A 16,836-nucleotide genomic window follows, 5' to 3' on the forward strand; every position below is an offset into this window, starting at 1 on the left:
TTCAAAATGTTTTTCTAAGGTGCCTCGGAATAGGAGATCAACTCATTCAAAATCTACTAGGGAAGGCCCACAAGATCAACGGTTTCTGGCAGATCAGCAATTGAAGAAACACGAAAACAAGTTCTCTGTCGTCGTCTCGGTTGGTCTTCAGCTCAGAGCCAGTGTCGAAATCTGTTCCTATTGCCGGGATCAATTATTCTCTGAGTGTTTGAGATTCTCCAATGGACGGAACTTGTTGATGGCACTCCTCATCAACCTCGCGACAAAGACCAAAAGAGCGCCTTTAGTCTTCCCTCTCCTCTTAAAATTGATAATCCGACCAGGGGGTAACCCTTCTTTCCCGTTTTCCCCTGGACGTCCTTGCATACCCTTGTGTTTTGCTTCTTCGGTCTCAAAAAGTGATTTTCCGTATGACCCTTCTTTTCCTCTTGGGTCCTCCCCCAATCACTACCGCTACGAAACGAGCGACTATGAGACTGAAGAAAGCGAGACCGTCAGTTCGGACCCGTTGGCTCTTCGTCAGTTCATTGAACTACTCAAACAAACCAAGCAATTGTCTATCAGTGAGGAAGCCATCTCTTTTCTCAAGCAATCCGGAATGCAGCCAACGGAGGAAGTGGTGTATGCGATGATGTGGGAGCTCAGAAATGAATGGAAATTGGCTTTCTTGGCTTTCAGATGGGGTGGAACATACCTTTCCAATACTCAGAGATGTTGGAATTTTATGACATGGATTCTAGCTAAGAAGAAAAAATTTAATATTGCGTGGCAGTTGGTCCTCGAGATGCATCGGTTGAACGTGAGTGCTCGTAAAGCATTACTCATCATGATAAAGGGGTGAGTTATCTTATCTTGAAGCCTCTCTACCTGAGCTGTCTCTGTTTCGTAACGAGCAATAGTTTTGGATGTAGGACTTCACTTTGTTTGTCGATGTCGCTGTTGGGTTGGCTTCTCTAAGAAATTTCTCTTTTTGATGACAAAACAATGTGTATCTGTGTGTGTGAGAGAGTGTGTTTTGTTCTGCTGTAATTAAGCTCAATTTGGTTACTGTTCATATCTGTTGCACCAAGTTCATATTAGCTTTTGGCACTTAACCATTACCATCATCCTCAACATCGGAGCCTTGCCTAGCTTGCTTTGCTTGTTTGGATTGTATGTGAAATTGCAATATGTATATCTATCCGGAGGCTCATTGTTGAAGTTTTATCACCGAACACCTGGTCTTAGTGTGAACTAGAGATGCTTTGTTCGTCTAGGGGATTGCTGTGTCTTCTTAATGAAAGAAATCCAGGGTTGAAAACCAGTGTGACCCCAAGGGTTTGCATTACATCTTAATTCTTTCTATGACAGGTAAATATTTTCTACTGTTCTTTTCTTATTTCTTTAATGTGTTTCAAAAGGAACTTTTGCATACTTGCCTTGAAACTTCTGTTGGATTTCACTAAATTCATATCTAACATTTTGTACCACCAAGTTATATGAAATATTTGTGTGATGATTCCTCTTTGTCTACAGGTATGCAGCAGCTAATGAACCAGGTAAAGCTGTTAGAACTTTCCATGCTTTTGAGAAATTCAAAATAACCGCTGATACTAGTGCATTCTTCATTCTTCTTAGCGCTCTTTGCAAGCATAAGAACATTGAGGAAGCCGAAGAGTTGATGTTTCTAAACAAAAAGCTTTTCCCTTTGGGAACTGAAAGTTTTAACATAATTTTAGATGGTTGGTGTAACATTCTGGTTGATGTGAATGAAGCAAAGAGAATATGGAGAGAAATGTCGAATTGCTGCATCCATCCAGATGGAACTTCATATACCCACATGATTTGTTGCAGCTCAAAGGTTGGGAATCTCTTTGATTCACTTAGACTTTATGATGAGATGAAAAAGAAAGGATCGGTCCCTGGTATTTTGGTGTATAACTCACTTATCTTTATTCTAACTAAAGATAATTGTATGAAGGAGGCTCGTAACCTCCTTAAAAAAATTGTGGAAGCAGGTCTTGAACCTAATGCAGATACTTATAATTCCATTATATATCCTCTTTGTGAAGCAAACAAACTAGAGGAGGCACGGAATGTGTTAGACGAGATGATTACACAAAGAGTGAAACCTACTGCAGGAACATTCCATGCATTAGTGAAGGTAGAGAATATGGGAAGAACCTTGAAACTGATTGACCGAATGAAAGAAGTTGGTTGTGACCCAAATGCTTCTACTTTTTTATTGATTTTTGATAAGTTTTTCAGGTGGGGTCTACCAGGGGATGTGTTGAGAATGTGGTCTGTGATGGGTAAGCATAATGTAATACCTCACTTGAAACATTATGTTATGTTGGTTGAAGGGTTGGCAAAATGTGGGTGGCTTAATAAAGCTAGAGAGTATTACCATGACATGAAAGCCAAGGGATTTTCTGAAGACCCAAGGCTAGAAAGGATCTTAAGGGGATCAAAAGTGAGTAACAGAAATAGAGAACAAAGTAGATACATCAAGGGAGAAGGTCTGTGATGAATCAAAAGTTGGTAATCATAACCTCTGGACCAATTCTGAGTCATAGAACCTCAACAAGGACCAGTTGCAGGAACTTGAGAAGGTAATATAAGTATGTATGCAATGTTTAGATTTGGCATATTCTTGCTTGTTTTTAATCTTCTTCTTCACTTAATTGTCATTTAACAAATAAATGACATTTTCTAAGTTATCTGTATTTATGCTGGCATTGAGAACTCTGTATTTATGCCATTGAAATCCTGAATCAGAATCTTTTTGTTGCCAGACAATCAAATTCAAAATGTTGTGTGTTTTATACCAAACTTTTTAGCTGTTCATACTGTCCACCGAGGTTCCCTCTTTATCCGCATGTTATACTAGGAAGAAAGAATTTATCTACTTTCTTTTAACCTACATTATGGATCTTATTTGACTGATCACCATTTCTTTCTGAAGAATAACGAGTTTGGTTGATCACTTTTACTAGTACCATTTCACTGGACCATTACATTTACTGGTGCTTTCCTTTATGTTAAAAATCTACCTTGGCTGTTGAGCATTCAAGAACTACCTACAGAAGAAAAGTCCAAAGTATAGGCAAGTTGCTTTCCGTTCGATTTATGAGTTGACCAAAATCGGAATTTCAGCAAGTTTCCTATTCTTTATCTGTTTAAGTTAAAGTCTTGTATTTGAAAAGTTAAAAGTACACTAGCTTTAGGAGTATATATTCTGTTTTGAAGTGTTAACACACTCCTTATCCTACTAAAATTTCTATTAATTAGGAATGTATTTAAGGAGATCGGCTGGTCATCTAAAGACCAGTCAGGCACTTTCCTTTTCTATTCCCTCACCATCTCCTCTCTTTCTTCTTTGTTTTTGTGTCTCTACAGTTATGATAGTTATATTGGTGTTTTTAGAGTAATTCATAGTCTGACCAGACTTACTAATGCCTCTTTTTCTGCAGGTCTGCCAATGGATGTCAGGCTTTAACTGAAAGCTGTAGAAGACAGTAAGAGTCGTTCTGAAAAAAAAAAAGTGTTTTCTTCAATACAAGGAGCAGAAATGCGGTAGATTTCAGGTGGCTGTGAGGCTCATAAATCCTTTAGCCACTCTGTTGATATCCAGTGCATTAGTAATCTCATCCATCTACCTTATGGGTCACTGCAGGTGACTGGTTTCTACCTGTTTTCTAGTGGGTTGGATTTGACATTTCACTGGTACTAGTCGATGGATTCACAGAAGAGATAGTGGGCATGATTAACCTCTATTTAGGAGATTAGCAAATGTCAACTCTAAGAATGTTTCTATTGATGATAATTCTTGCTTGACTTTGTGACAGGTTGAATTTATATATCTTCCCCAATAATATGGTGTAATATACAAAGATAGAAATAAATATAATATTTTATACCTAGAAATAAAAATTATTTTTAAATATAATTTTAATATAATTTTTAAAACATATTGATGATGGAATTGTATGAAGGTATCCTACATTTGAACTGAATTCTTTCTGGTTAAAGAATCTCTTTCTAGTTGCTCTGGTGTAGCCCAACCGCCACTAATCGATCAATAGATTTGTTACTTATCAGAGGTTAAATTAAGTGAAGTGGGGTTGACCCGGCCTTCCTATGTGCATTCCTTGCCCTTTGTATTTGAGTTTGGGTTGGTTGGGTCGGTTTAGAACAGTCAATAATTTCTCGTCCGTTTCTTAGAACGAATTGATTTTCTGCTTTCAGTTAACTGTGTTTTTGTCAAGGGCGTGAAATTGTTTTGTGGGTCCCATTTTCTTGCTGGCCCACTTGAACTACGTTTACGCATGGGGTGGACTTTCGTAATTTCTTGCCCGGCGCCTCTCTCAAGCGTTTCGCTTAGGATTCTCAGCGTTCCGCGGCCGATTTTTCGACCGTTGATAACCCGACAAACATCAAAGCAAAGCATGCGTTGTTGCATGAAACGTGGTCTCCTGTTGTCCCTCGGTCATCCAAACCGAGGTCGGAACCTGGTCTCCGAAGCTCGCTTTTTCTCTATTTTAAATACAGCAGGAACACCTGAGGAGATTCGTACAGTCTTCAGGTTGCTTGTGTGGTGGTCGAGTGCTCTTATCTCCGGCAGAAGAGAGAAAATTTTCAGCTCTGAGAATCTTATATTTTCTTTTTCTGCGAGTGGAAGATCAATGGCTTATTTGGGAAGGTCTGTTGCATATTCTTTTGTCCTTGTTTCTGTCTTTTTCTGCCTCTCAGAAGCTAAAGAGTTCTTGGTTGGAGGCAAAGCGGACGGCTGGAAAGTCCCGTCTTCTTCCGGCGAACCTCTCAACAGATGGGCGGAATCTAACCGATTCAAAATTGGCGATTCTCTTGGTAAGATTACTGACCTTGGTTTCAAAAACTAGTGATATTTCTGCAGCCTTTACCGTCATGAGTATTTGAGTTTTGCTTCTGATGTTCTTCCCTTTTTTTGTATTAAATATCTGCAGTTTGGAAAATCGATGACGAGAAGGACTCGGTTCTGCAAGTGACCAAGGAAGATTACCAGAGCTGCAACATATCGAGCCCGATTGCTTCCCACAAAGGCAGCGAAGTGAAGGTGAAGCTTGACCGCTCTGGGCCCTTCTTTTTCATCAGTGGGCTGAAAGGGAGCTGCGAGAAGGGCGAGAAGGTGATCGTTGTCGTCATGTCCCCTAGATCAAGGGGTTTCTTTGGTACTTCTCCTGCGCCTTCTCCGATAGAATTCGAAGGTCCCGCGACTGCCCCGTCCAGTGGAGCTTCTTCCTTGGCGGTGCTGAAAGGAGGCTTGTTGGGTGCTCTTATTGTCTTCATGGCGTTGGTTTTCTGAGCTGGATATGAGATCATTGCTAGCAGCTATGTTTAGGGATGACAGTAATATAGATAGAAGGAAGTTACATTCTTTCTGAGATCTTTGCTTGTGGTTGGTTTTGACTCCGCTTATTATTCTTTTTTTATACATGGAATGGAGCTATATTCGTTATATCGTCTTCGTCGTCTCATCTCTGCTCTCTCATCTGTGTCCCGTACGTCGAGGAACAGGAAAAAATAAACTGGAGGGGTCAAGGCAAACCCAGTTTGACTGGAATTGCTGCCATTAAATAAAGACGCAATCTATCACAATTTCCCTCCAGAACATCCAACTCTGTTCTAATTGAGAAACCCCGCGAAGTAAAAGAAAGAAAAACAATGGATTCTCATTTGTCTCCCGCCTCACATGATACAACAAGAGCGGCCCTGCTCATTCCTTCGTCCCGAGCTGAGTTAGGAGAGTCCAGTTCACTCTTCCCCGCCTCTGGTATCATTTGAAAAATATATCTCAGATAATTGGTGGAAATATAAACGTAGTCCATGAGAGCGAGAAGCAGTAGTTATTTAGGTTTTTGTCCAGAAAACGTTTTTAACATTAGGGGTTCGAATATGTAAAAACCGGGCCCGGGTTAATCGGGTGATCGGGTTTCGGCTTATTACAGTCTACGTTCCAACGCACGTGCGCATTGGTTTCTCACGGATAATGGAAAGGATAGGGAGGCTCTGTTACACTCGGATAACGGAAGATATAAGCGAATGAACTCTATGGTAGCCGGATGACCAGGAGCACAGGGTAGTTTGTCCAGTGAGAGGGTCTCGCACTTGGTCCAATTTAACGAGGTTTCTGCCCGATACGATTTTTTTCTGGTGTTTCTCTCTTTATCAGTTAGGATTTTGTTTGGTGTTTCTCTCTTTAATCATCTATGGCTTTTGCTTATAATTTCGTGTGCTTATTTCTTTTATTAATGATTTTTCATTTACGTTTCAGTGAACTCCTTTTAGCTGTTCGTTTATTTACATTCTTTTTTTGTCTTCTAAATTGAAGGACAACTGTTTGCTATTTGTCATTGTGTTTCTCGAGATCTTTTGGTGTTTCTCATTGCTATTAAGTGTTTGCCCCTTTCTGCACTTGTGCTTGTTTATCGGATTTTCTCACGCAGAGGAGCTCTTGTTCGTTCATGTTTATTTTTTGTCCGCAATTTGGTGAATTCATCTATCAGCTTCATTTTTTGGTATCTCTCTCTTGTATATAACCCATTTAACTTCGTCGATTGTGCCTTCCTCGTTTGTCGGAAGGTGGTCTTTTCCTTTGTCCGTGGTTATAATGTAATTCTTTTGGTTGTTACTAGAGAGCTGTTCTCAGCTGAATCTTGTTTGGCAGGTCAAGGTTTTTGGAAAACTGATGTCAGGGATGGGTTCTGCTAGTGCTCATTGCCCTACTGGAATGAAGCTTTTGATGCATGCCGACCCCAGTACTGTATCTCCAAAATGTCAGTCTATCAAGATGTCTAGCCATTTAAAAGGCAACTCTCTGAAACTTCATCTGGATACTCGTACCGTCTCCACAAGTTTTTCCAAGGTGTGTACTTCAATAAACTTAGGTGTATTTTCATTTTTAACATTTAAATCAGTAAACGCAACGTTTTTCACTAAACTAAGTATTAGAATGTTGTGATGTTGTATTAACTTGTCCACTAGAGAAGTGAATAGAATCCATTTTTTACTTCTCATTTTGATCTCATAGCATGGAAATTTCTGTGTTGGTTATCTTATTCAAATTAGATCATCTGATTCAGACTCGACAAAAAAGTGAAAAATGAAACCGAGTAATGCTAGAGGAAGTAAAACCTTATTTAAGTTCATATTGTTTTAGTTTTCACTATGCCTTCGTACTAGTGTTGATGGTTCCTATATATTACTATATTCTCTCAATAACTCTTGGAAACTGCTGTGTGAGCATATAAGTGTTTCATCGTCTATTCTCAAGATGCTGTTTTTTTTTTTTTTCTTTCAATAAACTTCTCGCATGTCACCTTAATGATTTGAAGAGTTGTGAAAGGAATCACAGAAGACGGTCTTCTTAATCTCGGTGCTTATTTATTTCTCTATGTTGTATGCTTTTGTTATTATAACTACTGAATGCAGATAGAACAATAATTATGGATTGAACTTGACTGAAATATATCTAAGAAGATGCACTACACAGTAAACAGTGTAAAAGAACTACAAGAGGCAGGCAACAGTTTATAATGGCAAACAAGTTAGTTATGGAAGAGAAAAAGTCTACACTCTCTCTGGAAATCAACTGGCAGAGACTACTCTTGTTTCCATTTCCATAATTGCATTGTCAAATCCTTAGTTGGGGATGTCTTTTCCATCGTTCAACTAATCATGAGAAAACTGGAAAGATATCGTGTAACTATCTAGTTCATCTGAAGAGATCATGCTTCAGCTCGGATCTAGTTGTGAAGCTTAGGATCAGCTATATCAATGAAACGAGAGAATTGTTTATTCTGCACCCCATTGTTTCACCTCATGAGGCAAGTGCTGCACTTTCTGAGTTCTATAAATGCCTATTGAGTAAATTTCAATAGAAAATGTTCTCAAATTTGGCATAGTTTGCTTTACACTACTTCAAACCAAAATTTCATGGTTAACAGACTTTTTAATCTAGCAAGGAAGTGTGTATGTTGTTGGCCTCATCCAAATAGGTCTGCCAATGGCGTGGCAGACAAGTTGGCCAGAGAGGGTGTTGACATCGCTTGTTGTCATGATCAACCCCTCCATTTAAAAGAAAATCAGTTTTTAATCTAGCAAGGAATTGTGGTCACATGTAAATGGGTCTGCCAAGTCAATGCTGACATTAATCGCTTGTTGTGATGATGAACCTCTCCTAGCTTTTTGTATTTTTCATTTGCCTCGGCTAATAAAATCACCATTTAAAAAAGAAATTGTTAAGCACTGGAATCAAAAAGTGTATAGATTCTGTTTGTCGTAAATATATTGGTACCATTCTCCTTTTGTACATTCCTTTATAGTGCTTCTGGAAGAATATAGTGTCAGAGTTGTCACTAGCACTGCTGCTAGTTAAAGTGAGTTGAACACCGATCATGTTATTCTTGAACTCTTTCCTTTAGGTTTAGGGTACAGTTATACAAAAACTTATCTATTGTACCACATGTTATTTTCTTCTAAGCATCACCCCATTGTGATAACGCGTCAAAGTAATTTCTCCTTCTCTGTTTCCTGTGTATGCTTTTAACCATACTTTTAGTCTAGCTTGGGAATGTGGTTGCTTTCGAAAATTATTACAAATTGCAAATGCTTTATTCAAATTTCCGTATATACATTCTCTCTGTCTGTGATTGTTATTCTCCATATTCTGTTGAAATTTAATCCACACACTAAACATATCTCAGCACATTCTATGTACTTTGTCGTTCTTTGCAGCAGATGTTTAATAAAAGAAATCTTCAAGTGGTGTTTAGAGTCCCGTATAAGATTTCATCTCCACGGAATTCAAACATGTTTATTGTCAAAAGCAGTCATCCTCAAAATGCAGATTTGCCTCGATACTATTCAAAGAGGGAGAAGAAACCATTTCCAATACCAGTGTTGGAGCTTAGGCGTGCAGCTAGAGAGAGACAGAAGAAGCAAAAGGGCAAACCCAAGAAACCAGTCCCACCTCCTAGAAATGGGTTATTGGTTCGCAGCCTAATACCAGTGGCATATGAAGTGTTGAATGCAAGAATCCAATTGATAAGCAATCTCGGAAAGCTCATGAAAGTGGTTCCAGTGCATGCTTGCAAGTAATTTCTTCCTCTGTTTCCATATATCTGCCTTTGAAAATGAACTTTCATTTATATTTTATTTAAATCATGAGAAGTGCTTTTTGTTTGTTTTAGTTGTATTGGGCTAATTTGGCCGTCATTTATATCTTTCCTCTCTTCATTTTAATGTGTTCGTTCACTGTTTCTAGAAAAAGATAAAAAGGTGAGAAATACACATGATTTGCTGTAGATGCCATTCTTGTATGGATTGTCACAGTGAGAATTTTGTGGGTCTTCTTAAATAGCCAATAAATCTGCATCAGTGGTAATGTGTATTACCAGCCTGGACTTGCCAGTAAATGGTTTAAACTTAGCTGGGTCATGGTAAGAAATCAACCTAATTGGCACAAACAGCCATCTGAAAAATAAAGGCTTCAGAGAAAAATCTGACCAACATTTTATTAATTAATGATGGAGATTGTACCATCTGTAGGAGGAGATTTTTTTTATAATCTTCGAAGTCATGGCTTTGAAGCGAATGAACATATTCCATCCATACTCATCATGCCTCAGGCCTCTTAGAAGACCTTCTGCTCGATATTTTCCTATCTCCCTTTATATCTCGTACATTAAAATGAGCTGTTTAAATGTCACAAATCTTGTTTGGTGTTTCATGTGGTGTGGCTCATCTTTCCTTTGCTGCACGGATGAGATTATTTCTTAAGATTTCTTCATGGATTGTACTCAAGCTTTACGTTTGCTTGGTTGTACTCCAAAAACAGAGTTCTTTTTAATGTGTATTAGTAATTTAGAATATCAAGGGTGATCTCTTTTGCCTCTTCCTTGCATCTCATCTCATTTTCACCCATTGATCTACCATTCTTTAATTGTGACAGGTGGTGCAACGAAATACATGTCGGCCCTAAAGGTCACCCATTCAAGTCATGCAAGGGCCCGAGGGTTGAGGTCAGAAAAGGCCTGCATGAGTGGACCAAGGCAAATGTGGAGGATGTGATTGTCCCCATTGATTCTTACCACCTTTTCGATCGTCTTGGTAAGCGAATAACTCACGAAGAGAGATTTTCAATCCCCAGACTCCCAGCAGTTGTTGAACTTTGCGTTCAAGCTGGAGTTGATCTCCCTGATTACCCCACTAAGCGCAGGAGAAAACCTGTAATCCGAACCGGAAAGAGTGAATTTATTGATGCTAACGAGGATGATTTATCGGATCCCAGACCAGATAATATCAATAGATCAATCATATCTGAAGTACCAGCATCAGAAACATCCCCTGCAACTGATCCTGAGGAGATTAGATTACTTTCTGAGGCAACACTAGAAGCATGGGAGAAAATGAGGCAAGGAGCCAACAAGTTGATGAAGAAGTATGTAGTGAGGGTTTGTGGTTACTGCCCAGAAATACATGTGGGACCAAGTGGGCATAGAGCACAAAACTGTGGAGCATTCAAGCACCAACAAAGGAATGGGCAACATGGGTGGCAGGCATCTGTATTGGATGATTTGATACCTCCCAGATATGTGTGGCATGTTCCAGACCTGAATAGCCCTTCGTTGAAGCGTGAGCTCAGGAGCTTTTATGGTCAGGCCCCTGCTGTGGTGGAGATCTGTGTGCAGGGAGGCGCTAAGACACCTGAACTCTACATGCCAACCATGAGGTTGGATGTTGGAATCCCAGAAGATGTTAAAGAAGCTGAAATGGTTGTATAAATTTTTGAGAGCAAAAAGGGAACTTGGATAAAATATTTGATTGAGAGATTCAAACTTTGCAATTGTAACTTACTAGATTTAATGGCATCCTCATGGAGAAAACTTTTGAACTCGTTTACTATTTGCGATTTTGATACAACCCAAAAAATATTCATGAGAAGCTAAAAATTCAAGAATTCGACAGTGAGTCACTAACTCAAATACTAAAATCTCATTGGTTTCCTTCTTTCACATTCTGGCCGATCATTAGCACTTGTCTTCCCCACAGATACGCTCTGGGCTCTGGCTCTGGCTCGAGTCATGTACACTTGTGGTCTCTTTGTAGTCTCAGAAGCAGAACTGGAATCAAGCTCGGAGCCTTCCACCTTGGTCGTAATACATTCCGTACTTTTCTTTCTCTTTACCTGCTTGTCGAGTGATTTCTTCTCCACGGCTGCTTGGTTGGGCTGGGATAGTTTCTTCATCTCTTTCGCTTTGTCCAGAGACTTCTCCTTTGTAGAAACTTGAACGGATGCTTTCGCTCTATCTCTCTCCTTTCCTTCCAAGTTCTTCCTCTCCACCGTCTCCGTCTCCGTCTCAAGGAATTTCTCTCCTATAGAAACTTCATTCTTCCTCTGTTCAAGGGCCTCGCACAGAGGACAAGGCGGGTCACATTTACGGTCCGAAGGTATAAACACATCCAAGCACTCGACGTGGTAAAGGTGGCCGCAAACCAAAGTGGCGATCACGGAGAGCTGCGGTATAGTGTATGATATGATGGCACTCTCCTCTTTCCAAAAATTCTCCTCCACGAAGACGTCTCCGCAAATCGTGCATGTTGCTGGTGGCGGAGGTGGAGGAGACGTCCATCGCCTGCTGGGTTTGGTCGGACGACCTTTCCAGTTTGCATGCGGAACACCCAGTTTCGATTCCATCGAAGGAAAGCTGAACAACAAAAGTCACGAAGCTAGATAAAGAAAAACCCTAAACGGAGATTTACTGAAATAAAGAAACAGAGACTTAGATTTAAAATCTTTTCGTGTACGCAACTGCTCTAGTAATGCAATAAATAATATTTGTTACATGGATAAGAGTTCGAGTCCTAGTACACATGGACTTTCGCATGAAGTGAAAAATTCAAGTATTTCTTTTCCGATCGACACTTGAAACAGGCCCTTGGACGTACACATCAGCCATCCACATTGCTCCAGGCCAATCAGTTAACCCTACATTTCCGCACAGAAGAAAGACTCGAATGCAGACATGTAACGTGGCTAAGTTCAGTTCTTCGTTCTTTTATCATTCGCGAAGGATACGAAGATGACGAACGAGGGAAGCCAAAAAGGAACGCCGAAATTTCTCGAAAAAGTTGTTACTCTATTACGATCAACGAGAGAGAGAGAGAAGCGACATAAGATGCGACCGGAAGATTTGAAGAAGTACGGGATGGAGGGGTCGAAGAGGCCGCAGGGGCACCAATCCGGGAGAAATCCTGCACCAGCGCCGTAGCTTGCCGTACAGTCTGAAGACGATGACCGCCGTGAGGTTTATGGTCACCAGTGTCATCTCATACTTCACGCTCTACGTCATGAAGAAGCCGGAGGCCGCCGCCGGTGTTTCAGACCCAAGTAAGTCGTCCACCGCCCCGTGTTTGGGCCTTCTGAGTGTTTCTTTTCTTAATTCATTTGCAGCTTTATCATCGGAGGGATTTACGGTTTTTGCGAAAGGCTAACTATACAAGAACTACATACGTAGTTTGATGTTATTTTAGAAAAGCATCTATATATCCTTTTTGTTTGATGTGGTAGGTTCGTAATTTGAGTGACAATTCGAAAACCTTACAAGAAAAAATTTCTCATTACTGAATCTTTTACCGTTAATCGCTAAAGCATATCAATTTTGCGGGTAGGGAGATGACTATCACAATCCACACATGTAAATTCAAATCTAAAGGGCTAACACCAACATGGCTCATTAAGCTCTACCGACAAACCTGGACGAAGTAGGCAATTGTCTCCAATTGTACCATGTGGATGCCATGGGAGCGAAACTCCGAAAATAGTAAGGAAGATTTGAGAAACGGCGACGGTGTATGAGAGAGATGTGAGGAAGAAAGGCTGCGATCAGAGAACACGGGAGAGTGATACAAGGATAATTTTAGGTAGACAAGGGGAGACCCACTGCTTGTTGTACCTTTTCTTGGATTAATTTGCTTCCCCTATCTCAAGTTTTAAATCAATCACCTTTCCAGTTACAGCAACAACACAACTGAAAAGAAAATGAAGAACACATAAAACAGATCTCACATCCACCACAGGAAAATCATCAAACACCAAATCAGCGTTCCCCAGCGGAGAGCGGACCCTCCGCTGGAGCTATTCTTGACAGGTTTCCCCTCCACGGCAGAGGACGGCGGCGGTGGAAGTGGATGAACTACCACACTCACCTTCATCCCGTTGAAACAGAGCCCGTTCCCGCAAATGAAGTAATACCTCTTCGGCTCTGTCAACAGTATAAAATCCTTGCCGCTGCTCCAGTTTCCAAGCGCTCCCTCCGTCGTGCAGTTGTCATACCCGCTCTCGTTCACCATGAACACGTTGTACATGCTCTTTTGGTACCTGAAAGCTGAGAAGAAAAAAAAAAAACAGAGAGGCATCGATCAGATCTGGGAGGTAAGAAAGAGCTTTCCAGAAAGGGGCTAGGATTTTGAAGCTGTTTACATATGTAATCGTTAACGTAGAAGGTCTGGTTGTTCACCCAGGAAGTGTAATTGATTCCAGGATTCCATCCACGGTTGCTTCCGACGATGTGATCGGTGGCTTCGACGAGGTAGAGAGCTGAAACTATAAGGAGGTAGAGAAGGAACTTCCCGAAATGGCTGCCCGAAGCAGACATTTCCGGGGAACTCTTTTGGCGACAGGCAGCCGCAGCCTTTTCCGCCGATTATCGGTCGGACTTTCTGGAGAGTGAGAGGGGAGTCTGAAGATCAAGGGTTCAAGAGAGATTGGAAAGGGGGTAACGAAGTTTTTATTTACTAAATGGTCCACATGAAAATATTTAATGACTAAATTATCCTTCGCTTGAGGTCCCTTATTACTAAACTAGATATGAATGATGCAATTAGGGACAGATTGGATCTCGAGGCAACCCCTTGCGCTGCTGATTCAAAGTTACAGAAATCCCACATCGGATAAGTTAAGTATTGCCAAGACCTTTATAACTACCACATCGAAGCTCTTAATCCTGAGCAGTGATGAATTAAGTAAGAAAGTGGGAAGGGTCCCTCTCTTTCATCCATTAGTGGATGAAACGTACTTGTTTGAGCTCAACAATATAATTTTATTTTAAACTTGGGTCTTTCTGTCAGTTATAGTGATCAGCTCATCTTTCCTTGATTTTGTTACAGCCTTAAGTAATTATGCAGCTCTTTCCATGGAGGAAACAGGGATAAACCAATTCTAAAACCCATAGTGCACAGCATAATCAAGTAATGTCCTATTTTGGTTGTTCTTCCCCTCGTTCTGGTTTTCAGAAGCTCCCCCCCACTGAGGTAAGTACTGCTGATCACTGTATCAGGGGGAAATGGAAACAGAGCGAGTAAAGCGTAGGGAAATAGAAGAAAGAGCAACAAAAATTAGAAGAAGAAAAAAAAACTTACCTGACGATGGTCCTCATTCTATATTAGGCATGATTTTCTGTCAGTTATAGTGATCAGCTCATCTTTCCTTGATTTTGTTACAGCGTCAAGTAATTATTCAGCTCTTTCCATGGACGAAACAGGGATAAACCAATTCTAAAACCCATAGTGCACAGCATAATCAAGTAATGACCTATTTTGGTTGTTCTTCCCCTCGTTCTGGTTTTCAGAAGCTCCCCCCCAACTGAGAGGTAAGTCCTGCTGATTACTGTATCAGGGGGAAATGGAAACAGAGAGCAGTATAGCGTACGGAAATAGAAGAAAGAGCAACACAAATTAGAAGAAGAAAAAAAAACTTACCTGACGATGGCCCTCACAACTCGAGATGAAATTTAACAGACTGACAGAAGATCTAGGAGAGCGTGATAGATTTTCTTCCTGTCCGTTTTCTCTTATAATCCAACGTTGTCCGCCCATTTCCAAATCTCTGGAATTTATCTCCATCTAAATCTCTGGAATTCACTTGTTTGCTCTGCTCTTGCCCTGTGCTCTTTGTTTTCTCTCTCTCTGATACACTTGTCTCCATTGCACTATCTATTACACACTAACACAAAAAAATAATTTTGCTAGATAAAGTAGTTTATACTGTAATTCACTTTCACTTTCATTAATGGTAAGAGGTCGTTAAAGGGTGAGACTCGTATGAGCACTGAGGAGGCCTAGTTGAAAACGGAGGCTTTTGTTCGGTGTATAGTACAAATGAACTCTCGATGCGTCCAACATGCAATTCAAATCATTTTTAACCTATAAGAGGTTGAAATGTTATCTTTTTAGTAATATTTATACTCTTTTGAAGCTCTTTCCTCAATTTTAAAAAAATATCTTACTTTTTATTAAATAAGATATATGGACTAATTTAGGAAGAGTTTGTTAGAAAAACAGTAGTAAATCTTAATCCAGAATTTACAACATGCCAGAAAATTAGGATTTAATACATACCTGAATCCATTCTTGAAATTTCCTCTTTCTATTGCAGAATCTCTTTGACGAATCATAAGAACGGATGATTGGTGTTGTGGTCTTCCTCAACTAAATTTCCTTATTCCTCAATGGGACCTTCGTCTCTCTTCCGAATGGGAAGAAAGGGAAATGTGTGTGATTTAGTATATTGGGGACCATAACTATTTTGTGTCTCCTTATATAGGGTTCCCATAATTCTTTATGGTATCTACTCAATTGGCTCATATTTATAGCCCATTCCTTGATGGGCTTAACAAAATTAGATCACTTAATTTCAGCCCATTCCATTAAAAATAGAAAATATAATTACATAATAAATATGTTACCCAAATTAGAATAAGAAATGTAAACTTTCTAACAGAGTTCATTAATTATTATGTGATATTCTTCAATATACACATCTCTAAAATCTGGTTGACCGATTGTTCCATCCCATTCATTTAAAAATTTAGACTAGTGAAAATATAAAAAAATAACATATATGATATTATTTTGGCTCAAATGGTTCAACCCTGGTTGAAGTAGGTTTCATCTGAGTCGATTATTTTATTGGGTTTAGTTAAAATATTAAAAAAGATTATGCTAGTAAGGGCTACTTATATAATAGAAGCATAATATTGAAGTTGGGGTTAATCCTTCTAAGCAATAATGGCCATATTGGTGACAAATGTGACATATTTTTTGTATATAGTATTAAATATTTTGAATAATTTTAACTTAGGATGGGCAACTACAAGTTTACTTATGATACATATTAGCACATAAATATTAAAATCAAAGGTCTTGTGATTTTTTGATTTATACTTACATGTCCAATCACATGAGAAAAGAAATAAAGTCTTTTTTTTCAATAGGGGACTACCCCTTCAAATGATGTTACAATAGGTGAGTCACATTTGATTCGCACCAAGTCCATCCCTTAAACTCTGGAGTCATGGTCTAACTCACTTAATCTGACTTGAAATATTGGAAACCCATAATTAAGTTCTTGATTTCCAATAATAAAAAAAATACTCACCCTTCAAAGTGATACAATTTCTAACATGTAATTAGAAAACCACTTTTATGTTTCATAAGTGCAAAAACTCCTTGATGTCAATAGACTAATATTTCATCTCACCCTTTCATTTCAAAATCATAAGTTTTCTCCTCTTCCCTGATAAAAAACCGATGATTAAGCTTCTAAAAGGGAAGAGTAGGGGTCCCTTTCCCTTAAAATGCAAGGGGCCCTTACATTTAAAAAAGAAAACAAGAGGGCTAGTCTCCATTTGTCTGTCTTTCCACAATATGAAGCTTTGGGTCCGTTTGGAACCCTTAGAAAAGAAAAGAAAAGAAAATGAGAATTTGATTATTATTATTATTTTAAAAAATAGTTAATAAAAATAAGATAATAATCAA

The 16,836-nt window shown here is 39.4% G+C and overlaps 5 protein-coding genes across 6 annotated transcripts; 3 read left to right on the forward strand and 2 right to left on the reverse strand.

The window, feature by feature from the left end:
- The first annotated feature begins 176 nt into the window (after window positions 1-176).
- Window positions 177-3,822, forward strand: LOC137950626 (pentatricopeptide repeat-containing protein At1g80880, mitochondrial). Its single transcript, XM_068797194.1, has 3 exons — window positions 177-837; window positions 1,516-2,591; window positions 3,453-3,822. The coding sequence occupies exons 1-2, from the start codon at window positions 239-241 to the stop codon at window positions 2,504-2,506; spliced, it is 1,590 nt and encodes a 529-aa protein (XP_068653295.1). The 5' UTR covers window positions 177-238; the 3' UTR covers window positions 2,507-2,591; window positions 3,453-3,822.
- A 666-nt stretch (window positions 3,823-4,488) lies between these two features.
- LOC137950557 (early nodulin-like protein 13) lies at window positions 4,489-5,476 on the forward strand. Its single transcript, XM_068797099.1, has 2 exons — window positions 4,489-4,848; window positions 4,965-5,476. Exons 1-2 carry the CDS (start codon window positions 4,665-4,667, stop codon window positions 5,321-5,323), a joined length of 543 nt encoding a protein of 180 aa, XP_068653200.1. The 5' UTR covers window positions 4,489-4,664; the 3' UTR covers window positions 5,324-5,476.
- A 591-nt stretch (window positions 5,477-6,067) lies between these two features.
- LOC137950435 (APO protein 2, chloroplastic) lies at window positions 6,068-10,891 on the forward strand. 2 transcript variants are annotated; one of them, XM_068796891.1, is made up of 4 exons: window positions 6,068-6,144; window positions 6,686-6,883; window positions 8,755-9,113; window positions 9,971-10,891. In XM_068796891.1, the coding sequence occupies exons 2-4, from the start codon at window positions 6,707-6,709 to the stop codon at window positions 10,800-10,802; spliced, it is 1,368 nt and encodes a 455-aa protein (XP_068652992.1). In that variant the 5' UTR covers window positions 6,068-6,144; window positions 6,686-6,706; the 3' UTR covers window positions 10,803-10,891. The 2 variants fall into 2 exon arrangements, with proteins under 2 accessions (XP_068652992.1, XP_068652993.1); XM_068796892.1 differs by having other exon boundaries at window positions 8,758-9,113.
- A 114-nt stretch (window positions 10,892-11,005) lies between these two features.
- Window positions 11,006-11,716, reverse strand: LOC137950202 (uncharacterized). Its single transcript, XM_068796587.1, has one exon. The coding sequence runs from the start codon at window positions 11,714-11,716 to the stop codon at window positions 11,006-11,008; it is 711 nt and encodes a 236-aa protein (XP_068652688.1).
- Window positions 11,717-12,699: 983 nt separating this feature from the next.
- Window positions 12,700-13,786, reverse strand: LOC137950030 (early nodulin-like protein 19). The gene is made up of 2 exons (XM_068796373.1): window positions 13,502-13,786; window positions 12,700-13,406 (listed from the first exon to the last, which is right to left on the reverse strand). The coding sequence occupies exons 1-2, from the start codon at window positions 13,674-13,676 to the stop codon at window positions 13,084-13,086; spliced, it is 498 nt and encodes a 165-aa protein (XP_068652474.1). The 5' UTR covers window positions 13,677-13,786; the 3' UTR covers window positions 12,700-13,083.
- Window positions 13,787-16,836: the final 3,050 nt, after the last annotated feature.

The sequence above is a fragment of the Aristolochia californica genome, unplaced genomic scaffold, assembly GCF_029961685.1.
Source record: "Aristolochia californica isolate CCGP_79_NKW_82.1479 unplaced genomic scaffold, dmAriCali1.0.hap1 SCAF_14, whole genome shotgun sequence".
Classification (NCBI taxonomy): Eukaryota; Viridiplantae; Streptophyta; class Magnoliopsida; order Piperales; family Aristolochiaceae; genus Aristolochia; species Aristolochia californica.